The sequence below is a fragment of the Populus alba genome, chromosome 1 (genome assembly GCF_005239225.2).
Source record: "Populus alba chromosome 1, ASM523922v2, whole genome shotgun sequence".
Lineage (NCBI taxonomy): Eukaryota > Viridiplantae > Streptophyta > Magnoliopsida > Malpighiales > Salicaceae > Populus > Populus alba.
The window spans coordinates 28175162-28201402 of NC_133284.1; the positions used below are offsets into that span (position 1 = coordinate 28175162).

The 26241-nt window shown below is 31.1% G+C and overlaps 4 protein-coding genes across 8 annotated transcripts; 3 read left to right on the forward strand and 1 right to left on the reverse strand.

Annotated features, from left to right (window-relative positions):
• The first annotated feature begins 7447 nt into the window (after positions 1 to 7447).
• LOC118045681 (small RNA-binding protein 11, chloroplastic) lies at positions 7448 to 9874 on the forward strand. Of its 2 annotated transcripts, XR_004687023.2 has the most exons (4): positions 7448 to 7638; positions 7732 to 7838; positions 9195 to 9399; positions 9511 to 9874. XR_004687023.2 is itself a non-coding variant. In XM_035054373.2 (3 exons), the coding sequence occupies exons 1-3, from the start codon at positions 7533 to 7535 to the stop codon at positions 9246 to 9248; spliced, it is 267 nt and encodes an 88-aa protein (XP_034910264.1). In that variant the 5' UTR covers positions 7448 to 7532; the 3' UTR covers positions 9249 to 9874. The 2 variants fall into 2 exon arrangements, 1 of the variants encoding a protein (XP_034910264.1); XM_035054373.2 differs by having other exon boundaries at positions 9195 to 9874.
• Positions 9875 to 10424: 550 nt separating this feature from the next.
• On the reverse strand, positions 10425 to 11621 carry LOC118045680 (glycine-rich RNA-binding protein 4, mitochondrial). 3 transcript variants are annotated; one of them, XM_073409699.1, is made up of 5 exons: positions 11302 to 11621; positions 11143 to 11211; positions 10960 to 11069; positions 10740 to 10824; positions 10425 to 10523 (listed from the first exon to the last, which is right to left on the reverse strand). In XM_073409699.1, the coding sequence occupies exons 1-4, from the start codon at positions 11384 to 11386 to the stop codon at positions 10774 to 10776; spliced, it is 315 nt and encodes a 104-aa protein (XP_073265800.1). In that variant the 5' UTR covers positions 11387 to 11621; the 3' UTR covers positions 10425 to 10523; positions 10740 to 10773. The 3 variants fall into 3 exon arrangements, with proteins under 3 accessions (XP_073265800.1, XP_034910263.1, XP_034910262.1); XM_035054372.2 differs by having other exon boundaries at positions 10425 to 10824; positions 10960 to 11066; XM_035054371.2 differs by having other exon boundaries at positions 10425 to 10824.
• Positions 11622 to 16190: 4569 nt separating this feature from the next.
• Positions 16191 to 18449, forward strand: LOC118045685 (actin-depolymerizing factor 2). 2 transcript variants are annotated; one of them, XM_035054376.2, is made up of 3 exons: positions 16191 to 16385; positions 17763 to 18028; positions 18110 to 18449. In XM_035054376.2, exons 1-3 carry the CDS (start codon positions 16383 to 16385, stop codon positions 18258 to 18260), a joined length of 420 nt encoding a protein of 139 aa, XP_034910267.1. In that variant the 5' UTR covers positions 16191 to 16382; the 3' UTR covers positions 18261 to 18449. The 2 variants fall into 2 exon arrangements, with proteins under 2 accessions (XP_034910267.1, XP_034910268.1); XM_035054377.2 differs by lacking the exon at positions 16191 to 16385 and adding an exon at positions 16678 to 16801.
• A 5918-nt stretch (positions 18450 to 24367) lies between these two features.
• LOC118045684 (actin-depolymerizing factor 2-like) lies at positions 24368 to 26215 on the forward strand. The gene is made up of 3 exons (XM_035054375.2): positions 24368 to 24600; positions 25380 to 25645; positions 25755 to 26215. The coding sequence occupies exons 1-3, from the start codon at positions 24598 to 24600 to the stop codon at positions 25903 to 25905; spliced, it is 420 nt and encodes a 139-aa protein (XP_034910266.1). The 5' UTR covers positions 24368 to 24597; the 3' UTR covers positions 25906 to 26215.
• The last annotated feature ends 26 nt before the right edge of the window (positions 26216 to 26241 follow it).

The window sequence follows — 26241 nt, forward strand, 5'->3', positions numbered from 1 at the left end:
AAAAAACGAGATGGGGAAGACAAAATATTCCAATTACTATCCAGTCTTGGTCCAGATTATGAAGACCTTCGAAGTCGAATTCTAATGAATCATGATCTTCCATCCCTTGCGAATGTATGTGCTACAATACAGCGAGAGGAAGCTCGCAGAAAAATCATGAATCCAGAGCCAAGAACCACCTTGCCAGAAACCCGTGTATACGCTGTTACCAGACAAATGAAAAGTAATAAATCTTATAAAGGAAAACGACCAGATTTGAAGTGCACTCATTGTCATAATCTTGGACACACAATCGGGCAGTGTTGGATCCTTCATCCAGAATTAAAGCCTAACTTTGAACAGGAAAATGGACTTCAAAAGGGTTATGAATATAAAGCTCACATTGCTGCTCGCTCTACTGATGATTCTTCTTCAAGTAATGTTGTGAATTTTTCTACCAACCCGTCTGCTCTTCTTAATGATTTTGCCAATTATCTTAAGGAAAAGGGTGATGCCAGCTTGACAACCTCAATCAATTTTGATTCTACAACTATTCTTGGTAAGTTTGCTGGTTTCCTAGCAAACTCTAATCATCTATCCCAAGAGAATTTAGAAGGTATTTTGACTGCTTTTAAAATTGCTTTAGTTGCTAGTACTGTGTATAATTTTTAGGTCATTGATTCAGGTGCCTTTGATCACATAACAAATAAAATGACTAGCTTACATCATTTTGAAAAAATCACTACTCCAATTCATATTTCTGTTGCAAATGGAAAACATGTCCCTGTTGAAGGTAAAGGGAAAATTAAGTTGCTCTCTGAAAATATTGAATCTTTGGTTTTATATGTTCCATCTTTTCCATTCCAATTGCTTTCCATTGGCAAGGTCACTAAAACACTAAATTGTCGTGTTATATTTGATTCTCACCGAGTTCTTTTTCAGGATCGCGCCACCGAGAGGATGATTGGTGAAGGTTTCTTTTTTCAAGGACTTTATTATTTTTCAAATGATTCTAAGCGTCCTCAAATTTCTGCTCTTTCTTCCCTTAGTCAGGATCAAGTTTTATGGCATCAACGTTTAGCCCATCCTTCCGAGAATGTTCTTACAAAATTAATGCCCAGTCTAGATGCCAGAAACATCACTTGTGATACATGTCATCAATCAAAATCCACCAGACTCCCTTTTTCACCCTCTATGTCTAGAGCTAATGAGATGTTTGAACTTGTACACTCTGATATTTGGGGACCAACTATTGAATCCTTTGATGACTACAAGTATTTTGTTACTTTCGTTGATGATTTTTCTCGTGTAACATGGATATATCTTTTAAAATTCAAAAGTGAGGTTGTTGATGTTTTTAAGGATTTTTATACGCTAGTCATAAATTAATTTTCTACGAAACTTAAAATTCTTAGATCTGATAATGGCACCGAATACATGTCTCAAAAAATGAAACAGTATCTAGCTTCTCATGGCATTTTACATCAGTCTAGCTATGTTGGTACACCCCAACAGAATGGGGTAGCTGAACGCAAAAATAGAGATCTGCTAGAAAAAACTTGAGCCTTAATGATACAAATGCATGTTCCCAAAACTTTTTGGTCTCAAGGAGTATTATCTACTGCATATATTATTAATTGGCTACCTAGCCGAGTGTTGTTTTTCAAAATCACCACTTGAAGTTTTGCAAAAACAATCACCTGATGTATCACATTTAAGGGTGTTTGGTTGCATATGTTTTGTGCATATTCAGGCTTCAAATCGTGATAAACTTGACGCAAGGGCTGCTAAATGTATTTTCTTGGGATATTCTTCAACCAAGAAGGGATATAAATGCTATCACCCTCATTCCCGAAAATTATTCATATCAAGAGATGTTCATTTTGAAGAAACTATTCCATACTATTGTGAGATAAATCAGCAGACATCTTCAAAAGATATTTTTCCTCTTCCATATCCAACTCCTGCAGACACGGTATCTCCCTCATTCTTACCTCCCGCGACTAGCAACACCCCATCATCAACCACTGATGAGTCCTCAGGTACAGAGAGCTTCAGTCAAATTATTTCAGAATCTGAAAAAGATCATTAACACTTTAAACCCAATGCAAATCCCGGTAGCAGTATCCCTATGTCTACTACAGGACCTTCTTCTAGCACAAGGGCTGCTAATCATGAGGGTGATTCCCTGAATGAGCAATCTGAATTGGAGACTCATGTTATTCCTTTGCCATAGACTCGTAAAAATCCAGCTCGTAATCGTGCTCCTCCAATTAAAATGAAAGATTTTGTCACATTTGCAGCAAGACATCCTATTTCAAATTCCCTTACATACGAACAACTCTCCCCTGATCATGTAACATATCTTTTTGCTATATCTAATGTACAGGAGCCACGAAATTTTCAGGAAGCTAATACTCAAGATGAATGGAAACGTGCCATGAATGATGAACTCCTAACTCTTGCTCAGAATCAAACCTGGAGTATTGTCAAACTTCCCAAAGGAAAACATGTTGTTGGCAGCCGGTGGGTGTATAAAACAAAGTTTAAATCTGATGGCACCATTGACAGACATAAGGCACGTCTTGTAGCTCAAGGATTTACTCAAACCTTTGGAGTGGATTACAAGGAAACCTTTGCTCCTGTTGCAAAGATGAACACTATTCGTGTTTTATTATCCGTTGCCGTAAACAAAGGATGGTTAATGTGTCAGATAGACGTAAAAAATGCCTTCTTGCATGAGAATCTTGAGGAAGAAGTCTCTACATAAAATTGCCTCCTGGTCATCCTCAAGCTTCAGATCCTACCTTAGCATGACGACTTCACAAATCACTTTATGGTTTGAAGCAGTCTTCACGTGCTTGGCATGCTCAATTAGGTGTTGTTCTTGAAGAGCTTGATTTCAAAAGAAGTAATGCGGATTCATCCTTATTTGTCCATCTTGGACCTAAGGAAACATTGGTGGTTCTTATCTACGTTGATGATCTTATTATTTCAGGAAATAACAGCGAGGCTATATCACGTCTCAAAGCCACCTTACAAGATCACTTTCCAATTACAGATCTTGGCAAATTGAAGTATTTTCTTGGAATAGAAATGGCAGCTTCTCATAAAGGATTATTTCTTAATCAACGCAAGTATGTTCTTGATTTACTCAAAGATGCTGAGATGATGGATGCCAAGCATGCCCCTACTCCATTGGATAGTAAATTGCAGCTTGCCAAAAACAGTGAGCCCCTTCAATCCATTAATCACTACCAACATCTTGTAGGTAAGCTCATTTACCTTACCATTACGCGACCTGATATAGCCTACGTAGTTAGCCTTGTTAGCCAATTCATGCATGCACCTACTATTCTCCATCTGAGTATTGTCAAGCGCATCCTACGCTATCTAAAGGGTTCTATTGGACGTGGAATTGTCATGGCCAAAAACGATCACACTCAGATAACCGGATACAGTGATTCAAATTGGGCTGGCAATGCCATTGATCGCAAGTCAACCACTGGCTATTGCATGTTTGTTGGTGGTAATCTTGTCTCTTGGCGTAGCAAGAAACAACATGTCGTTGCACATTCTAGTGCTGAAGCCAAATATCGTGTCATGGCATCAGTTGCTTGTAAGTTAATTTGGCTTAAAGGTCTCCTATCTGAACTGGGTTTTCCAAGTAACATCCCTATGACCTTCTTTTGTGACAACCAAGCTGTCATGCATATTGTCGCCAATCCTGTGTTTCATGAAAGAACAAAACACATTGAAGTTGATTGCCATTTTATTCGTCAACAAGTTCAGTCTCAGATTATTCAAACTCATTACGTCCGCAGTCATGATCAACTTGCTGATGTGTTCACAAAATCCTTGACCTCTGCTCATTTTCACCGACTGTTGTCCAAGCTTGGATCAATTAATCCTCTTGATCCAGCTTGAGGGGGAGTATTGGAATAAGGCTGAATATTAGCCGATTCTTTAGCAACAGTTATTTGATACGTAAAGGATTAATTATACTAAAGCTTTTAGGAAAAGGATATACAGTCCTTATAAAATAAAGATTAACAGTTAGATTGTTAGTTTCCTTTGCAATCATGGACTTCTATTCCACTTCTACTTATGTCTCTGCTGCGTTGTGTATATATATATGGCACATTACATAATAAAGTATACACTGCAATTCCAAAGCAGCAACTTTGTTATCATATTCTTTGTTCCTTCTTTTTCTACAGTTAATAATAATCAAATTCAGAGCTCGTTAGTGAATTTTTATTTATTGCTTCTTTCGGGGTTTTTTTCTATTTATCACATAAACATTTATTCATGTATAGGGAACTTCTAATTAAATAAAGCATATGTTTAGAATTGTGATGGTGATTGAGGTTTAAAGTATTTTTTATTTAGAAATATATTAAAATAATATTTTTTTATTTTATAAAAATTATTTTTGAGATCAGCACATCAAAATAATCTAAAAATATAAAAAAATTATTTTTTTAAAAAATACAAGTTCAACTAAATTTCTAAACAGTATGAAAATATAAAAGACTAATTGCATTATTGTGCACATATGCCAAGTCTAATTGTTCAAGATGGTGTGGCTATCATTGGAAAGGGTATAGAAAGAATTCGTGAGAGTGAACTCCTGAATTGGGTGGAGAAGCTTCACTTTTCATGTCGTATTAATGCAAAATAATATGTATTTAATGACTAATGATAACCATAGCATCAATAATTGGTAAGATGAAATCAAAACCTCATGATTCGGATATGCTACATCCAATTTTCATCAATAAAATGAGATGTAACAGCCATGATTCCCTTTCCTTGATTGATTGCTGGAAGTCCACAAGTCTGCCTTCAAAGCAATCCTACTTCTACTTCCCTTCAATAACACTAGAGTTCAGAATTATTAATATTTATTAATATCAAAATTAAAAATTTTCTTAGTTTGATATTTAGTAACATCAAAGACAGTTAAATCAGGAATTCCATACCTTTGACACTAGATTTGAAAATATTTTTAATTGAAAATTCAATAATGCTAGAGGCAAAAATATTATAAATGGACTATCTATAACACAACACAACAAACCCTTAATAATTTAAAACAAAACCAATAATACAGTCTACTTTAAATAGGATACTTTAAAAATGATATCATTTTTCATTTTGCATAATCAGTTTTATATTATAGAATCTATATTGTTCAAATAGGGTTTTTTAAAAATCATAATATTAAGTGGTAATTTCTTAAACAATATATTTTTTCTTTAAAAACAGATGTCAAATATCGAAAAAAAAATCAAGGTTGTCATGATGTTGGGTAACAATATTGAGTGTTTGGTAAAGTATGTTTAGAATAAATTTTTCATACCCAATCAACACTAATTAAAAAATAATGTTGAGATGATGAGAATGTATTAATCTTGATTTTTATTTAAAATAAGAAAATTTTACCTTGACCATCTAGAGGTTTGAGTTTGGTAACACTTTGCATCATATTATTTATATAATTAATAGCAATTTATATATTAAATTAGCAACACGCTACAACGTGATATTATAATTAATTTAACGTCTAAAGTTACCTTGTCACATAAATTTTGCATCTTCTTCTTCACCAACTTTGTCGCCAACTAGGTTTTCGCCGCCAACAATAATTGACAATGAATTATGTATGTGTTTGCAAGCTGCCAGCATAACTTCGCCTTTATCATTTCTAATACCAACCCCATGCTCTCTTGACCAAAACAAAGTTGCGTCATTATTTTATAATAGTAATAGCTATTATAGCCATCATAAAACTTCTACTCCTGAACGAGTCAGATAATTATTTTTTTAAGAAAAAATATTATGTTTAGCTGATGTAAAGAAATGATAAATAAATGTTGAATGATAAAAAAAAAAAAAATCAACTCGTCTTATACCATTTCAAATATTAAAAAATAAAATAAAAAAATTATTATTTAAAAAAAATAATTAAAAAGTAAGCCTACTCAAATGAACTTATTAAAAATTATAATAGTGAAAATTGTAGTAGTGATGATAACTTGTTAAAAATTATCAAATATAGAAGAAAATCTCCAACAACAAGAAAATTTTTTGCACACGGTAAGTCTATTTGAAATTATAGTAGTGATGATGGTTCAAAATGGTTTTTATTTAAAAATATATCAAAATAATTTTTTTTTTATTTTTTAAAAATTATTTTTAATATCATTATATTCTAAAAATATACATAAAAATTTATTTAAAATAAAAAAACTTAAAATTTTTAAAAACACGGTGCACCAAACACACCTTACCAAAACTCCACTAAACCTTTACGCGCCTCTGTGTATGTGCCATGTGCCATGTGCCATGTGCCGGACAAGTTTGAGTTTTTAATAACTTTTTAATGATTGTAAAGAGCAATTTACTTCTTTATCCATTTGATTTTTTTAAAAAAAAAACACCTTATAAAAATACAAAAATACCCCAAAAGCATAAATTAATTATGAAACTGAGGGCAATTCAATAAATTTAATGTGCCCTGAATTTTAATTTTTAATTAGTGTAAAGATCAATTTACCGTTTCATCCATCCGATTATAACAAAAAACAATAAATGAAAATACAATAATGCCCCCCAAAAAAATTAATTAATTTTGAAACTGAAACTCAATTTAATAAATTTATTATGCAATAAAATATGAAATTTTAAAAAAAGTCCATAGAAGTCAAATATCGTTTTTTTTTTTGTTTTAAAGGTAATAAAGGCATTTCATTGTTCTAAAAAAAAAGATATATATACCTCTAGTCAAAAAAAAAAAACAAATAAATTATAATAAAAAATATCACTTTACCCCTTGCTTAATCTTTCTAGTGCTATCACCATCCACAATAAATTCTTTCTAGTGCTAGAATAAACTTCTTATCATCCTATGTATTTTTGGTAAATTAAAACGAGTTATTCATAGGATAAGACTATGCTACTTTATCACCCTCAAAATTTAATTTTATAATTGATATTGTGGTGCATGGTGCTTTTTAAAAATATATTTTTTTAAAAAAATATATTAAAATATTTTTTATTTTTAAAATCAACATATCAAAACTATTAAAATACACTAAAATATATCAATTAAATTTTTTTAAGCCAAACACACTTTTCAAACGCATACAATCACAATTTCATAAGCAAAAATAAACAATGCTTTAGGTAAACCCGAACTCGACCTTTCAGAGAAAAAAACTGTCCCAAACCTGCCCTACTTGAATCGGGTATGCATGGGATCGAGGAGTTTTGCCGCCCCTAACTAATATCTCATAAAGAAGAAGAAGAAGAAGAAGTGGGCTTTTATGAGTTGGTCCCATTTATTGGCAGGGCCTTCTTTATCCAAGCTACTCGTCGTCTACTGTTCAATGAGTGGCCATACCATTCGGGAACGATTGAATTGTCGTATGAGCAAAGGGACGACACAGTACCAGGGCAGTGCATTTAAAAATGTCAATGAACGAACGCCGTTATCTAGTTGCAAGCTCGCACCGCACCAGTTTGTCTGAACAGTGAAGAAGAAGAAAATGGCACAAAGAATAGGCTTACAGCTCTTTGTCAGCAGATTATCATCATACACGACAAATCATGAGCTCAAAAGGTTGTTTTCTCCCTTCGGTGCTGTTTCGGAAGGTAGAAGAAGATTTCACTTGCTTTCAATTACCTTTCATTCTTTATCTGTTTCGTTTTTAAACAAATATTTTCTAATTTATGTTGTCTGTGTAGCTAGACTAGTTGTTGAATCAAAAACACTCAGGCCGAAAGGGTTTGGTTTTGTTACTTTCGAGTCAGAGGCTGATGCACACAAGGCATTGAAGGCAATGAATGGCAGGGTATTTTCCTACTTTCTTCTCTGTTTTTTTCTTAATGTTTTCCTAATGGCCACTAAATTATCTTGTCGAACATTTTCCCTCTTTCGCGTGTTTGTAAATTCAGTTATCCTTCACGGATTTCTTGTCAAACTTTGTAGAAATGGTTAAGAGCAGGGGAAGCTTAGTCGTCCTTTTCTTCTCTCTTGAATCCACCTTATTTTCCCTAGGTTGCCTGCAATAATTGAAACCATAACCCTCCAATGTTGGCTCCTTTTCTGCTTATTTACGGTGGGTGAGGTAGCAGGCCTCGTGTAGCTGGGATGGGTCTCGGTCCTCTAAAAAAGGGTTTATTTCAGACACTCTAGGTGTTCTTTATAAAGCAAGTATAGCATTGTTTAACCATTGTAGATGACGGTTCTTGTGAAGGCTGTAATATGTATATACATGCATACATGTAGAAGAGGGTAAGAGACCATCATGCTTGGGGAACTGATTAAGTGGCCTGGACGCTATCACTGTTGATAATTTAGCAGCAAAGTATACATCAAGATCTAACAATGGTTTCAATCTTCACCATTGTAATGTTAGGATTTTCTTCCGTTTTCTGGGCAATGATCAATATTTGGTCTAGCTCTGGCATGTTACTCTCTTGTTTAAACATCCTGAAATAGATTTCTGATCAGATGTGGTAATCCTCGGCTCATTTCTTCCTTTGCAAAATTAATTTTAACTTGTAGCAAGAATATGCTTAGGAGTTTTTGCTGTTGGATTTAATAGATTGGTCCAATCCAGGATCTTTCACATGCCACGAGAAGACTATTTTTAAATTTTTGCAAAAAAAATTTTTTTATCACAACAACAATATTAATAATCTGCTCTGCTCGGAGGGCTACCTTTTCTTATCATGCACCACTGAATGGATCAGGAGAGGTTGTTGTTGGCAGTGTGCTTACACTTTCAATGGTTAGTGTGATTCGAAGGAAGCAGAGTCCAGTATTTTTTTACGAGTTTTTTCAGTATGACTCGTTTTTTTTTCCATAACATTTCCTCTCAATTTGACATCAATCCCATTCCTGCTTAGCTTCTTATTGTTTATTTCTGGAAACTGAAATAAGGGGAAAGCTTAAGTGTTTTGTTTAACTCTCTGGGTCTTCTTTCAGCTCTTGGATTTAAATCCTTTTTATTCTTTTGTTTGCATACAAAAAATTGAAACATTAGCACCAACCTTACTCTGTTGGAACTCATTATATCACTGCTTTTTATGCATGGTTAAGTTGAAGCGATCATTGCTTGTGTTAAATAATGTGACTTGAAGCATTTAAGAGCACTTTTATATCTGATTTTTCACGCCTGCCACATTTCTGTTTTGGCATACAGATCGTTAATGGAAGGCTGATCTTTGTTGAAGTTGCAAAGGATACCGAGCGATGATGTAGCTCTCAACAGATATTAGATGAAGGGATTGTGCACAGTTCTCTTTTATTTCCCCAATTCTGTTGGGTAATTAGGGAAACCAAGAGGGCATGGACGTCCAAGTGTTGGTAAAAGTATATTGTAAGACAACTTATGATTCGTGTAGAAGGTATAATTTGTGGAAGGGGGGAATTAATGCATTTGCTTTCAATACTTTGCTTAAGCACTCGATTGTGCTCGTGCTTTTGCCCGGACGAGTAACTTGACTTCATTATTGTAGAAGGAGAAGTTGCATCATTGTAGAGTTTCCTCGGGTGCTTTGGGGTGATCTTGTGTTCGAGTTTTATCCCAACACTGCCAAAATAGCAAAATTGAGTGGATTCCAGTTAACAGAATCTCAAAAGGTGAGCTCCTTTGGCGATGGTTTAACAAATGAAGAGGGACTGTTTATTTTAGCGGGCAGAGGCTGAGAACTGTGATAAGGCTACCTCATACTGTCTAATGGATTTAAACTCTTTCTTGGCTTGATATTTGTAAAATTATGCAGACCTGAAGAATGGAGGTGGATAATGTATGAGGGTATCCAATTCGTGAACCATTATTAGACCATGGTATTTGATTCACCAGATGCATCATTTATTTTACTCTCTTTTTATATGTAACGCCCAGCCCAATCCTTGCAAGGCAAATCTTTGAGGGTTCTGCTCTTTCTAGGAGATGCTGCTGGCATTTCAAGTCTGAACCCATCCATCTGTGATAACCCACCGTATCATGTTTTAGGTAAAGGAAATTGTACACGGTTTAACAATTATATACTGTTCCAAATCCCATTCATTCTTTTACCTGCGACTAGTTCAACATGCAATTTAGCAGGAGAATTGATGGCTTAAGGCGATTCACATCCAACGGGACGCTGATGCTTGGTGGTGATCAAAATCGGTTGTAAGAAACGTTAGAAAGATGTAGGTTTTAACTTACAACTACTGGGTTTTGAACACAGCAGAAACTGAACACAGGCATAGACTTGCAACACGCACTCTTCAAGTACAATAACCATGGAACTGCAGGCTAGTTTCCAATAGGGTAAAACGATCTGCTTCCATATTCTAGTCTCTTGCCCCATCTGAACCCCCCTCCCAATAAAACCTGACCTATTTTCTACTCTAAGAAACCAATCGGGAAGGAAAGAAAGAATAGGGACAGAAGTAATATAGACGTTTCTATTTTTACTTTTGACATGTTTGGTGAACCATTGCACATTAGGAAAACCTTACTCAATAAGCAGCATCTAACCTGTAATAGCCAAGTGTTGACAGGAAATCAAAAAAATTTGTCCTGTTTAGTTCTGGAAGATGATCAAGAACAAGCACTTATTATCTGAACATGTAGTAAAGCACTTCCAAGTTCTAAGAGCACACGATGAGCAGAAATGTTGACGACGGAACAAACCCAATGATTTTCAACAAATATTATCACTGCTCTATGACTACGAATGTGAAATTCGCATACCGTGTAATGGATCAGACAAGACAAAAGCTCCTCCTCATGACCACTTATGAGCATAATGCACACGGATATTTCGGTCATCCAGCAACTGGAATAGAGCATAGAACAAAACATTAATAGATGACACACATTATCTCAATATCAACACTCAAAGCAGGATTCATGTAACAAACAAGCTAAGGAGGATAATAGCTATCGAGCATGATAATTAATGAAAACATGCCTGGCCATCCATTTCTTTCAAAGCTGTGCTGGCTGCAGCTTCAGAAGAGAACTGCACAAAGCCGTAGCCTTTGGATTCACCATACACTCGGTGACATATCACTTTCACTGCTAAAAATAGACAAGGCTATAAAATTTCCAAAAGAATAAGGAAAACCACAAGGGCTCCTGGCCAATACGTTACCTTCAATTACTTCACCATATTTTCCAAAAGCATCCTTTAAAACAGTTTCATTGGTGTCGTAAGAAAGCCCTGCATCCATCACCGCGGATTAAATTGATGGATATTGGTAGCATAGAAAAACGCATGCAGAAATGAAGAAGGAGAAAGAAAATTGGAGACCTCCAACAAATAATTTGGTGGATAAGTGGCGGGCCAATAACCATCTGGCTAAGGGCAGACTGACGCTTCGATTCAGACACTGCATCCCTTGTTATCCTACGCTTCCCTGAAAACAGATTGAAATGGGTCTGATTCTTTAAGTCAGAAATTAGTGAGAGATGAAACTAGAGACTGATCACTGATGGAAACGTCTTGATGCTTTTGCATCTTCTTAGGTCCAAACTAAAATGGAACCCATGTTTTCTTTGCCCGCAAGATGTTCGAGAATTTGGCTACGACGTTTTTAAAAAAGAGAAGAGAGAGAGAGAGAGAGAGAGATTCAAAACTACACTGTTTGTTTTTGGTATTTAAAAATATTTTTTATTTTAAAATATATTAAAATAATTTTTTTTAATTTTATTTTTTATATTAATACATTAAAATTACTGAATTTTTTAAAAAATATTAATTTTATATTTTTTCAAGTTAAATATATTTTAAAATATAAAATAAAAAAGAATTGACCATAAATATATTTTTAAAATATATCCAAACACAATTTTAAAGACAAAAGCACAAAGTCACCGTAGAAAAAATTGGACAGGCAACAAAAAATTGAATCAACTCAATGTGGCTGGAATTCATGGGAAGTCCTTTTACTTTCAATTTTATTATTATATTGATCAATCTATATGATTTTAATATACAATAATCTTTTTACAATATATGATGATACTTATTGATCTATTGTCCAGCTTCGTAATGCAAGTCCATCAACTTGACAAATTATCATTTATTATCATAAATAAAGGATGGAAATCTACACGTGTATGATTTATTATAAATAGAAATAAGAAAAAAAATACATTAAATTCTTGAAATTAATAAAAGTAATTTTTTTTTATAAGAAGAGGTGAAAACATATTTGAAATGGTAGACAATATTAATTATTTTTTCTAGAATTACTATATGAATTGAACTTTATCTTACATATAACAATGACATCGTCCTTTCTTACAGGAGGTATGCTGTCCACCATTAACTATAATTAGAAGGTATCAGTTTTTTAACGTGGATTGTACAGTGAAAAAATTAATGCTTTTAATTTTTTTTTGTTTTTTTTGTTTTTTTTTAAATTAATTTTTTTTAATTTAGTTTGTTAATATTAAATTTTTTTATTTAGTTATAAAACTTTCATAACACGAATCTCAGATTTGATGAGTTAATCTGGTTTGACAAGTTAACCCAGTTAATTCCAATTTTTTTTTTTTTTTTCATTATATTTTTTTCTTCTTATTGATTTTTTTTTTTATAGGTTTTTTCCTTTGCTTTCTCTTTTTAATTAATTTTTTTTTGTTTAATTTAATTTATTAATATTAATTTTTTTATTTAGTTATCACATTCTCACTACTTAAATTTCATGTTTGACGGATTAACTTGGTTTGGTGATTTAACCCGGTTAATTATATTTTTTCATTAGTTTTTTTCTTTCAATTTTATTTTTTTAATATTGTAACTATAACTATAAGAGATCAACCTTTCACTATGGATTGCATTATGCAAATCCACGGTGAAAGACAAATGCCTTTTAGTTATAGGTTTTTTTTTGTTTTTTATTTCTTTTTAATTATAATTTTTTTGTTTGATTTAGTTTGTCAATATTTTTTTTCTATTTAATTATCACAGTCTCTTGACACGAATCTCATGTTTAACGGATTAACTTGGTTTAACGGGTTAGCCCAGTTGATTCAGTTTTTTTTTTTTCAATTAGTTTTTTTTCTTCTAATTTCATCTTTTAATATCAATTTGATTGAAAATTAAACTTTATAATTTGTTTTATTTATTTTTTATTGGATTATCATAATCTCATGAGGGGATTTTATTGTACCCCTCCTCACAAAATAATATTAATTGGAATAGTGCTTTATTTTGTTTTTTTTCTTTTTCAATTAATCTTTTTTTTTTGTTTGATTTTATTCTTTAATATTAATTATTTTTTTCTATTTAGTTGTCACACTTTTATAACACGACCTTATTGCCGGACCCATATCCAACGCTCTTAGGTCTGGTGTTACAACACACCCAAGACTCTTGGACTTAACGTTGCAGTTAAACTTACTTAAACTTGGGTAATGCAAGTTTAATATTATTATTAATATTAAAAATATTATTATTAATATTAAAAATATTATTATATCTATTATAGATATCATTATTTTTATTATAATGAATATTGCTAATATAATAATTAATAAATAGGTTTTTTTTTGCTTTTTTCTTTTTATTTAATGTTTTTTTTTTGTTTCATTTAGTTTGTTAATATATATTTTTTTTTATTTAGTTATCACACTCTCATGACATGAATCCCAAGTTTGACGGGTTAACCTAGTTTGGCGGGTGAAACCAATTAATTAAGATTTTTTTTCTTTTTTTTTAAGTAGTTTTTTTTTCAATTTTATTTTTTAATATTAATTTGATTAAGAATTGAACTTTATAATTTGTTTTGTTTACTTTTAATTTGATTATTGTAATCTCATGAGGGATTTTACTGTACCCCTCCTCACAAAGGTAATTCATTGGAATGATGCTTTGCTTTGTTTTTTTTTTTCTTTGTTTTTTTTTCTTTTCAATTAATCTTTTTTTTGTTTAATTTCATTATGTAATATTAATTATTATTTTTCTATTTAGTTATCATATTTTTATGACACGATCTTATAACCAGACCTACATCCAAAGCAACACCAAACCCATTTAAACTTAGATTATGCAAGTTTAATATTATTATTAATTTTATAAATATTACTCTTATGTTAGACATTACAACCAGACCTAAGACTTTTGGGTACAGCTTTGCAAAAAAACCTAACACTCTTAAATCTTAACCTTTTTTGATATTTTTTATGAAAAAAAAAAATTAACCTGCGGCATAGCGCGGACCACATAACTAGCAGTAATGAAATTTGGTTTTACCAGTGGGTTGACTTGAGGTCTTAATTGGATTTTAAATCATAAAAACTTTTGCTTATAATTTACCCGATTAAATCTTGGTGATTTAGCATAACCTGAGTAAGATCAAATTTGTTAATAAATTTAAAAAATATAAATTAATTTATAAATATTTAACTTCGCATGTCATTTTTTTATACACTACATTCACATGATTTTTTTTTATTTGAGATAACTATATATAACCTATATCCATATAAATTCTTTATTAACTTTTCAACATGTAATAACAACACTACACTTTATTTTTTTATGGCCTACATTTACATGCATTGTTTCTTAAATGTTCGATGTGGGATAACTATATATGGCTACATCCACACATATTGTTTTAAAATTTTTCAATATGGAATAACTATATTACATTTAATCATTCTTTTTATAGCTTAATTCCAGATAAATTGTTTCTTAATTTTTCGGAATGGAATAACTACATGTAATCTATATCCAAGTAGATTGTATATTAAGTTTTTAATGTGAGATAAATATATTATACTTTTTTTTTATATCCTACATCCATATAAATTATTTTTAACTTTTTAAATGTGAAATAATTATTTTACACTTCACATTTATTTATTTTTATTGCCTACATTAACATTTATATTTTAAAAACTTTTCTAGACGAGGTATTAAAATCTCAAACATTTTTTTTATTATTTTTTCTAACTTGTGTGTTAACATGAGACTCGATTTCTTAATTAGATTAATTTCAGGTCAATTTCAATAATTATTTTGTCTGCTATAGCTATTAAACTCAACAAATATAACCAATGGTCAAACGAGTTAATTGGAGTGTACATAGATTAACATTTAAAAATCAGACATGCAACAACCCTCTTCCCCTCTCCACCACTTAGATTTTAGTTTTCATTTAGGTCTGGAACTGAAAAGGGAGAAATTTTTAAAGAGAGAAACCCGAATTTATTGTGTCAAATATCTCCTATTCTAAAATTAAATATTGGCCTCATAATTTCACACTCAAAAAAATGTGTCTGATTTGGTAATTTTGTGAAATAGGGAGAGAAATCTCACTTGAAGAGAGAGAAGATACATGTATTATTTGATTGATTTTTTAATTTAATAAATAAAAAATAACTTTATTATTTTATCACATTTAAAAATTTTTATTGACCCAAGATAAAGATATATATAGTAAGTTTTCAGAACATAATAGGCAAGTCAATCAAATTATATAGTATATCTAGGACAATTTTTTTTTAAAAAAAAAGTTGATAGATTTTAACTAGGTTAACGGGTAATAAATTATATATATAGAGATTTCATTAATTTTTATTTTTTTATTTATAAAACTCATTATAAATTAAAAATGTATTTGGAAGGGTAGTAGCAATTACGGTTTAAAATATTTTTTACTTAGAAATATATTAAAATATTTTTTTATTTTTCAAAAATTATTTTTAATATCAGTATATAAAAACATTCTAAAAATATATATAAAAAATTAATTTTAAACAAAATAAAATTTTAAATTTTAATGAACGTGATTTAAACTGTATTCCAAAACAAAAGGTCTTGGATTAGAAGTTGTTTGAGGCTATGTGTAACTCTGTGTTTCATGATATTTTAAATTTTTTTATTTTTTTATTATTTAATGTACTGATTTAAAAAATAAATTAAAAATTAATAAAATATTATTTTAATATATTCTTATATAAAAATATTATTAAGAATAAACAACACCACCCAGCTAAACTACCTGCCGATCGGGTTCATAACAGCGTTGCAGGGTTGATGATTTTAAAAAAAAAAGGTGGCAAAAATAGAATTTTCACGAGGGACAACGTGTCTAATTATAACTGGGACCCGTAAGTACCGTGTCCCTGTTGTCACGCATGAGCACCCTCATCATGACATTTATTTTTGAATTCTCATCGACCAAAAAAAAAAAGTAGGGAGTCCTTCACCCGAGAGGAGAGACACACACACAGAATTCTGCCTCTCTCAAAAAGTCGGCATTTGAAGAAAGCAAACCCCAATTCCTCTACCCCTCTCCCTCCCGCTATAAATCTCTCTCTATTTTTTGTGTGATATTTATCTAACTAATTCATTCATATACCTCCTAATCTACAACCATGGTCAGTCTCTTCTTTCTTACTCTTTACTTTACTTTCTTACTCTAAAAAGTCTCTCTTTTGATCTATGATTTGTAAGCAACAGGCGATTAAGTTATTTTTTTGTAGATCTGACTTGGCCTTTCTCTTTAATTTGATGCTCGGATCTTTCGAGACTTAACATCTTCTGATTTGGTGACTTAATACATAATTTTTTGTCGGATCCGATTTGTTAACTTGATCTATGTATGTCGTGTTCTATTTCCGGCTTATATGAAATTCCATTTTGTTGCTCTATTTTGTTTGCTTTTGCTTAGTACAGAAAGGTAGTTTACAAGATGAGGATTCGGACATGAGACCATGTTTTTATCTGGGACTGTTTTCTGTTCAGTTTCACATTTATTCCCTGCAACTGTATCAAGTGATTTAGATGCATTAAGGTAAGCTTTTTCTCATGGCCAAGTGCATCGTTTCTTGCACACAAAGGTCGAGTTCCTGGTTGCCATGGATCTTGGATTCTTTAGCACTAGAATGCATGCGGTCGTAATGCTGACTCGTCCAAAATGGCTGCGGTTAATCTTATTTAATTACCAACAGTTAACTAATAATGTTATAGCTTTGATTATCTATATCTGGCTCATTTTTCTATATTAAAAAAAAAAAAAACGGGAATTCTCTTTTGCCCATTGTCAAACACCTAGGTTATGTTTCCGTTTTTAATAAAGCGTCGTTGTTTTTTACTTAGTTTTGTCAAACCTCGACACGTAGGTTAGGATTAGGAATTGCTACAAAATCCTCTGTGCTGCGACTTCCTTTCTTTGTTCTGTTCCTCTATTTTTTCAACTACCTTTCTGGTTGTTATTGGTCATTTGATTTAATGACAAACAGAGTTCGAATGTTCAGCTTTCTTATAAACCTTATGTCTTAGAGGTCTTGCGCTTCGCCTTATTCGATAGGGTGCTATGTTCAGTCAATTATGTAAAATGGAATGACTGTGAGAAGATGTATGGTCCTTACTGAATCCCTAATGTGTTGAGACGGAGAAGATGTAGGTTATAAAATATAGGTCAAGTGAATGAGTTTGGAAGCTTAAAAAACTAAAAAATCTTGGCCAATGTGGTTCCTGTGTCTTTCAATCTTCTCGACTGTTTCAAGTCTTGCAACTTCTTTCTTTCTTTCTATGCTATTGTTTTGAAACTTTGATGGACTAATGTCATGACTTTGGGTATTATGTCTTCCAAGATGTGATCCATTATACACTTAAAAAATACGTAGATTTGTTTTTATGTGGTCCTCCCCTTAGGGCATCCTAATAAAGAATGAATCAAACAAGTGATAAGAGATATCTTGTTAAAACATCGCTTCTCCATCTTACCATATATCACACCCCGCTGCGTGCAGGCCAACGCAGCATCTGGTATGGCTGTGCATGATGACTGCAAGCTGAAGTTCCTGGAGCTGAAGGCAAAAAGAACTTACCGCTTCATAGTTTATAAGATTGAAGAAAAGCTAAAGCAGGTTATTGTGGAGAAGCTGGGTGAGCCAGCTCAAAGCTATGAGGATTTTACTGCAAGCCTCCCTGCTGATGAGTGTCGATACGCTGTTTATGATTTTGATTTCATGACTGCAGAGAATGTTCAAAAGAGCAGGATTTTCTTCATTGCATGGTAATGATCCATTCACCCTAACTGCATTTATTATTTTTGGGCTTTGAACTGTTTTCTCATCATTTTTTTGTGGCTTACAAGGTCCCCTGACACATCAAGGGTGAGAAGCAAGATGATTTATGCCAGCTCTAAGGACAGGTTTAAGAGAGAATTGGATGGTATTCAGATAGAGTTGCAGGCAACTGATCCAACTGAAATGGGTCTTGATGTCATTAGAAGCCGTGCTAGTTAAGTGTTTATAGCCTGTGGCGGTGAACCTGACTGAATTATGAAATCGGTTTGTTTGTTTGAGTTTTATCCGATAGCCCTCTTCTGGAATCAATCCAGTGATTTTGATTGTATTTTTTTTATGATCCATCATGTAATGAACCTATGCGATGTGTGTTTCTTTATAGCCATACTTACAATCTTTGTTGTACTAGTATTTGGTTTTTACAACTCTGAAAATGGATGTTCCGACAATTTCTCATATTTGCATTAGAAGACTTGTTCTAAACATGAATAAAATATAGCAATAAAAAACTTAAAAGAGTTACTGTATTGGTGAGATTTATAAATGAGTTTAGGGTATATTTTGAAACGGTGGATGTAGTTATTTTTTAGTTGTTGTTTTTTAAAGTGTTTTTTATTTGAAAATTTATTAAAATAATATTATTTTTATTTTTTTAAAAGTTATTTTTATATCAATATATTAAAATAATTTAAAAATATTAAAAAAATTAAAAATTAAAATAAAAAAATTAAAATTTATTTTAAAATATAAAAATAAACGCTAGATTGTGATTCAACTGTAAATGAGTATTTTTGAAATTTTCTTTTTTTTTTTCCTAGTAATTTATATAGAGATAGTTTTGTGATTTCAATTAGGGAAATTGTTGACGGTATGTGGATGCTAGGGTATCATTAGTCCCCCTGTCCAAAGCAAATCATGGGAGGGAGTAATGCGTCTCCAATTTATTTATTTATTAATTTTTAAATTAAAAATTGGTTAAAATAGTTAAGAAATAATAAAAAATTCCATTCAAAAAAATTTGGTTGTTATTTTTTATTTATTTATAGTGAAAAACAAATTTAGTTCACTTTTGAGTGAAGGTATTGTTTTAAAAAAATGACCAAAGCTAAGTCAATTAATTCTGTGAACGAAAGTGAAATTTTAATTTATTAAGTGCAATAAAAGAAAAGCTGGAACGAAATAAAAGGAAAAAAGCTGAAGAAATTTGGGGCCATTAAAATATTTTTTTATTTAGAAATATATTAAAATAATATATTTTTTATTTTTTAAAATTTATTTTTAACATTAATATATTAAAATATATATAAATATAAAAAATAATAACTAAAAAATTAAAAATTAAAAATATTCTAAAAAATTAGATTAAACAACAATGCTAAACACCACTAGCATATCATTTAAAATTGAATTAAATTTTTTAAAAATATACTTTATACATCTGTGTTATAAATTTAGAATATTTTATAATTTCTTCTACAATGATTGCAGTCTTCTTTTTTATTATTTTTTTTTTTTACAAGAAATCAACATTGCTGAAGGGGGCATGAGTTGTTTATATTTAAAAAAAAAAAAAAATTAAAAAAATCAAGTCAAACTAAAAAAATTGAGTTAAATTAAGAAAAACGAGCCAAACTAAAAAAACTGGTTTGAATCAATTTTTATTCTAAAATAATCAAACCTAAATTGATTGGTTTGATTTTGATTTTTTTAAAAAAAAACTGGTTTGATTATTTTTTTTATAAAAACCAAACTAAATCAAAAATATTTATCCTTAATTTACAACGATAAACAAATTTACTTTGCTTTTAAGTAAAATGACCAAAGCTACATAGAATCATTATTCAATTTGAAAATTAATTCTGTGAACTAGATATTTATTATTATCAAGTAACAAAAAAAATTTTAATTTATTGAGTGCAATAAAAAAAAGTTGGAACAAAATAAAAAAAAATAATTGAAAGAAATTTGATTCCAGGATGACCGCATTTTGAATTGAGAATGTAATAATTTAAAGTATTTTTTATTTATAAATATATTAAAATAATATATTTTTATTTTTAAAAAATATTTTTAATATTAATATATCAAAAAAAAATGAAAAAAAAATAAAACTGAAAAAATAAAAATATTATAAAAAATACAGTTAAACAACAATACTAAATACCGCTGGCATATCAATTAAAATTAAATCTTATTTTTAAAAAATATACTTTATACGTCCGTGTCATAAATTTAGAATATTTTATAATTTCTTCTACAATGATTGCAGTCTTCTTTTTAAAAAGTTTTTTTTTTTTTACAAGAAAGCAACATTGCTTAAGGGGGCATGAGTTGGCATTTTAAAAAAGGATAACAAGCGTCTAATTGTCGTTGGATACACGTACTTTATCCCTGTTGTCGAGCTGGAGCACATCATTGATATTTATTTACATCAGAAGAATATCAATGGAGCCACCAGAAATATGTCAAATTTATTGATTAATTATAGCTCAGTCCTTGTAGTTCATAAAAACTAATCAATTACTCCTCGTACTTTTAGAAATTATACATTTAATTCTCATGTTTTCTTTGATATATTTAAACTTGCTACTTCCATTTATGCCTTGTTTATTTCAAGGAAACTGAATTCCAGGTTTCCTTATTTTTCCTTGTTTGGCAACCATCCGAAAAGTTAGTCAGAGAAAAGTTAATTCCAGTCAACAAGTAAATTGCTTTTTACCTGGAGGAAAGTGTTTTCCTTTCCTTGTCAAAAGGAAAACACTTTCCTTTATTGGTAAAACACATCTTCCCCCCCCCTCTTTGTGTCCGAAAATTATAACAAAAAAAAAACCTAGATATTGTTTATTTGTTGTCTGTTCCGAAGAAAACAATTTCTTTGTATTTGTATTTGTATTTGTATTTGCCGCGCAAACAATCCATCATTGTTGGGGAAGCTGCCTCTTAATTTTTTTTTCATACTCAGTTTGATTTTTCATCTCCTCATGACATTCAAACAATCTCACAAAAAAACCCAACCAAATTTATCACAAGCAAACAAGCCATTAAAAACACAAATTTTCAAAGAACATTCAGCCCCAACCAGTCCTACCTTGTTTCCCGAACAAAGAGAGAGACGTAAACAGGAGGGGAAATTACGGGGGGGGGATGAGAACTGAGACTGAGGAGCAAATCCTTGAGGGAAGAGAAAGAGAGCTGAGAGAGAACAACCCGAGAGAACAGCCGTGAGAGAACCCAGGGGAATGACAGGGGAATTGAGAAACTGAATGAGGGGAAACCCAGGGGAACTGAAAACTGGGACTGAGGAGCAGATCCTTGAGGGGAAGAGAAAGAGAGCTAAGAGAAAACAACCCGAGAGAACAGCCGTGAGAGAACCCAGGGGAATGACTGGGGAATTGAGAAACTAAATGAGGGGAACAAGGGGAAATGAAACCGGGAGGGGAAATAGAAGCAAACCCATATCCAAAAGTGCAAATCATTTTGTAAAGTGAGAAATCAGAACCCTATACAAACAATATCCAAAAGTGCTTGGAATGAGTATTAAATTTTGAAAATACAGCAATTAATTGTTTTATATATATATATATATATATATATATATATATAAGAGAAAATGATGCAAGAAATTAAAAAAAAAAATTATGGCAATTGTTTGAGTTTTGAAAGTCTAAATAATTAAATAGAGAGATTGTCTATGCTAAAAGAATTGGAATTAATAACTACAATTGAATATTTTGACAGTAATAGCAATTGAAAATGGTAAGCTTATATTTCTTTCAGAATTGAAAATGGTAACCCAGATATATAACTCTTTCAGAATTGAAAAAAAAAACTTATTTTAAGCTTTTAAAATTAAAAAATATATATTAATAGGTTTTGCATAAAAAAAATATTTCACAAGCTTATTTCTCTATAATATGATATGATATATATAGTTATATTTTATAAAATAAGCTATGTATGAATATAGGATATAATAAAAAAAAATTCATCATTATAAATACTTTTTAGATTTTTTTTTATTGTACGTGATTAAATATTTTATATATATTAGATAAACTTGAAAAAAAAATTAATTCATTAATAAATTATTTTCCAGTTCATTTTCCATAACACTACCAAACATCGAAAAATACTTTCCCGGAAACCACTTTCCTACAAACAAACGGAGGCTTATACCATTTTTTTCCTTGCAAGATAGAGTGAGAGAGGGAGAAGCGGAAAAGATGGGAAATTTTATTAAAAACTTAGACATTCTTGAAGGAAAAAAAAATGAACTAATTTGGTAAATGTCGATAATAAGATTATTTAATTTGGTAAATGTCGTTATGAAATGTATCAAAATAATATTTTTTATTTTTAAAAAATTATTTTTAAAATCGGCACATCAAAATGATTCAAAACATATAAAAAATTATTTTTTAACAAAAATAAAATTAATTTTTTTGAAAATACAAGTACAACCACATTTCCAAATGCTCTATTAATAAACTATATTAAGTTATAATAACTCTTAAAGTTATAAATAAAATTTAAATGAGTGAGTTATAACCTTATCCGTATATATTTTTCAAACAAATCATTCAATACATGTAATTTTTAAAATAATAAGGCTTCAATAAAGTTATTCAAATCCAGCTTCAATAAATTCATTTTAGTTTTTTAGGTGATAAAAAAGCATTTTTACTCGCTTGAAAAAAATAGAATGCAACCTTTTTTAATGAATGATATGATTATTGGTAATTTTTATCATCTTTCATGTTTGTATGTGTTTGTCCGTTATATCAAACATAATCTTCTCCGTCAATTTGTTAAAAAAATAAAGAAAAAAAAGACTACAATAATACTTCAAAAGTTCCAAGTAGTTTAATAATAAGGTTCATATATTGGATAACTAGTTAATGTTTTGGTTGTAACAATATGATTTATTCTCTCTTATCAAGAAAGCCGGTGGTTGGTGCTAATACATGCAAAGAGATCCCTATTGATGAATTTATAAACTCTTTGATGTTTAATAAATATTTTCTTGAGAGAGAAAACAACGATATATTTTAAAGAAATTCTAAAAATAAATATACAGTTGATAATAAAGATTGAAAACTTGATTTTTTTAAGAATCTAACGAGTCTTTATAACCCGTGTTCCCTGCCATCTAGTGAAGGGAATAACTAAAACGTCATCTTTTTTTGACAGTATTAAAATGTCTCTCGTGTCAAAAAGAAAAAATATTTATGACTTATTAGGGAAAAAATACCTTTAACTCATCAAATAGAGGGTTATTTATTTATTTATTTATTAGAGGGGATATATCTCCCTGGCTCGTCAAAATCTTATAGTCATTTAAAGGTTGATAAGATTGCCAAAGCCATTTGTCTCTGAGCTTAGCGCTTGACTGAGACCGTGAATACTGGTTTTGACAACTCATAAACCTATATATGTGTGGGCTTAATTTTTCATAGGGGCAAGGATATTGGGTTATTATCCCACCTCTAATTCTTTTAAAAATATATTCAGATAAATATAAAACATGTTGATTTATTATATTCATTTTAAAGTTTAAGTTGTTATAAAATAACATCAAACATATAAGGATTCTAAAAATCAAACTCACATGATGGATCCATAAACCATAATGAAAATTTAATTTATTTAGAAACCATTTTCAAAAAGCAAAAAAAAAAAGTGAAAGATAAAAGGAGTGTTTATGAACATGGTGCAAACCATGTTCCCAAAAATTTTAAAACTTTTTTATTTTTTTATTTAAAAGCACTTTAAACCACTGTAGTTATCACAATCACAAACAGACCCAAATAAAAAAGTTAACTCAATAACAAGATAAAAAAAAAATAGGATGTGATTTTTTTATGTATATATTAATATTTAGAGTTTATTTAGTAGCGTGGCTCATATTGTATTTTGTCTTATTCACGGTCTTGAAAGTATTTTATTAATCAAAATATATCATAATTTTACATGAATTTTATTAAAAATTATATTTTAAAACTTTATTATAAAAACAGCTTTTTTAAAATTTATTTTTTAAAATCACAATTATAAAAGTTACTACAACGCTCAAACAATGATGATGATTGTTGTAGGCTGGTGGTTGAGATGATGAATATACAAGTGTTAATTTGTTGATGAGCGAGGAATTAATCAACAAAACTAAGTTACCAAACATTTCTTAATGAAAATACATATAGGGATTAGTTCATATCAGAAAAAGAATATATAGGGATTAGTTAATTATTTTTAAAAAATTTAGCAACCAAATCATTTATGTCTTGAGAATATAAGAACTAAATTATAATTTACTCAACTTGAAATTCTGATTTCATCAACCGAGAGAGAAAAAAGAGTAGAGAGAGAGAGAGAGAGAGAGAGAGACGCAAAACATAGAGGAGCAGCAGTCCTCCATTTTCTCTCAAAAAGTAAAAGCCTGCGTTGAATAAAAGAAAGCAAGACCCAACAATCTCTCTGTCTCTATAAAATCTTGCACTACTCTTGTTTCGCCTTTGTTATTTTGCCTCGACCGATCCCTATAAGAAGAAGCACAATCATGGTGAGTAGCCCTTTACTTGTTTCGATCTCTAGTAGTGCTGTCTGTTTTTAAGTGACGACTGAGATGACCGTTGATGCTCTAGATCTGAGACTTGATCTCTAATTTGACGGCAGCGGCAGATTTAAACGGCTTCGTCTCTTGTCTCTGTGCTTGCACCGCTATTCCGCTAGATCTTACGCCACTAGTTGATACTGTTAATTTTAATCATTCATGTCTCCGATGTTCCATTTCGTGCATTTATTTTTTCATAATGGTCCTATCCGAACAGTAGTTAAACTCAGTGCTGTGTTTCTTTGAATTTATAGATAGTGCGGCTTTTTGTCCGATCTAGTCATCTTGTTTTGTAAATTATTTTAGGTTACTTGTATAATGTCTGATTCTTTTTTTATTTGCTAGATGTCAGGATTTATGGTTCAGTTGATCACCAAGTAATCTTGAAATGTGATTTAAAAGACCAAAACTCCAAAAAAAAATTAAAAAATTCTTCAACGTGGTCCCTTTATCATCCTGAATTGTTCGAGTTTTTGAAGCTTTGATGGACTAATGTCATGAATTCGAATGTTATTTGTTCGGATATGTGATCCATGGTTTATAAGCTGCACCTGCTTTTGTGATATCTCCTCTACCAAGGCTTATCTCGTCAATAAGAAGGAATTGAGGAAATAATAATAGAGGGAGGGTCTCTGCTGTTAGGAACCTTGAGGAAGCTGTTGCCCGAGTGCCTTTTGTTTTCTTTGCTTTTCTGTCTCACCGCGTGTTATTTAACTCTGTGTGTGCAGGCCAACGCAGCATCTGGTATGGCTGTGCATGATGACTGCAAGCTGAAGTTCCTGGAGCTGAAGGCGAAAAGAACTTACCGCTTCATAGTTTATAAGATTGAGGAAAAGCAAAAGCAGGTTATTGTGGAAAAGCTTGGCGAGCCTGCCCAAAGCTATGAAGATTTTACTGCAAGCCTCCCTGCTGATGAGTGTCGCTATGCTGTTTATGATTTTGATTTTGTGACTGAAGAGAATGTTCAGAAGAGCAGAATTTTCTTCATTGCATGGTAATGACATTGAACATCGCTTATATGCACACGACTTCACATAACCGTTTATTATTTTTGGGACTTCACTTGTAAGTTTTGCTCATCATTTTCTCTGTGGTTTACAAAGGTCTCCTGACACATCACGGGTGAGAAGCAAGATGATTTATGCTAGTTCCAAGGACAGGTTCAAGAGAGAACTAGATGGCATTCAGGTAGAATTGCAGGCAACTGATCCAACTGAAATGGATCTTGATGTCATTAAGAGCCGTGCTAGCTAAATGCATGTCTCCAAATTTCGCAGTGGAGAGTTTGATGCCCTCTACATTTGAGCGAAATGTTTATAGCTTGTGGCAGTGAACCTGACTGAATTATGAGATTGGTTTGTTTGCTTGAGTTTTACCCTACAATCCTCTTCTAGAACCAATCTGGTGATTTTGGTTCTATATTTATGATCCGTCATGTAATGAACTAAAGGGATGTGTGTTTCCTTATAGCTATGTTCACAATCATCGGTGTACCGTCATCTGATGGTAGAGAAACCGGGGTTTGTTTCTACAACTTTGCAAATGGATGTTTCACTCTTTTTCAGATTTTTTTTTTCACGACTGTTTAAT

What these genes read in the sequence shown, in the direction of transcription:
- LOC118045681 (XM_035054373.2), top strand. Translation starts at nt 7,533, where the DNA reads ATGGCACAAAGAATAGGCTTACAGCTCTTTGTCAGCAGATTATCATCA. An exon ending in CTTCGGTGCTGTTTCGGAAG is followed by an intron (nt 7,639 to 7,731) that starts GTAGAAGAAGAT and finishes TTGTCTGTGTAG; the next exon opens with CTAGACTAGTTGTTGAATCA. An exon ending in TGAAGGCAATGAATGGCAGG is followed by an intron (nt 7,839 to 9,194) that starts GTATTTTCCTAC and finishes TTTGGCATACAG; the next exon opens with ATCGTTAATGGAAGGCTGAT.
- LOC118045680 (XM_073409699.1), bottom strand. Translation starts at nt 11,386, where the DNA reads ATGCAGTGTCTGAATCGAAGCGTCAGTCTGCCCTTAGCCAGATGGTTA. An exon ending in CACCAAATTATTTGTTGGAG is followed by an intron (nt 11,212 to 11,301) that starts GTCTCCAATTTT and finishes TGATGGATGCAG; the next exon opens with GGCTTTCTTACGACACCAAT. An exon ending in ATATGGTGAAGTAATTGAAG is followed by an intron (nt 11,070 to 11,142) that starts GTAACGTATTGG and finishes GTCTATTTTTAG; the next exon opens with CAGTGAAAGTGATATGTCAC.
- LOC118045685 (XM_035054376.2), top strand. An exon ending in AGGATTTTCTTCATTGCATG is followed by an intron (nt 18,029 to 18,109) that starts GTAATGATCCAT and finishes GTGGCTTACAAG; the next exon opens with GTCCCCTGACACATCAAGGG.
- LOC118045684 (XM_035054375.2), top strand. An exon ending in AGAATTTTCTTCATTGCATG is followed by an intron (nt 25,646 to 25,754) that starts GTAATGACATTG and finishes TGGTTTACAAAG; the next exon opens with GTCTCCTGACACATCACGGG.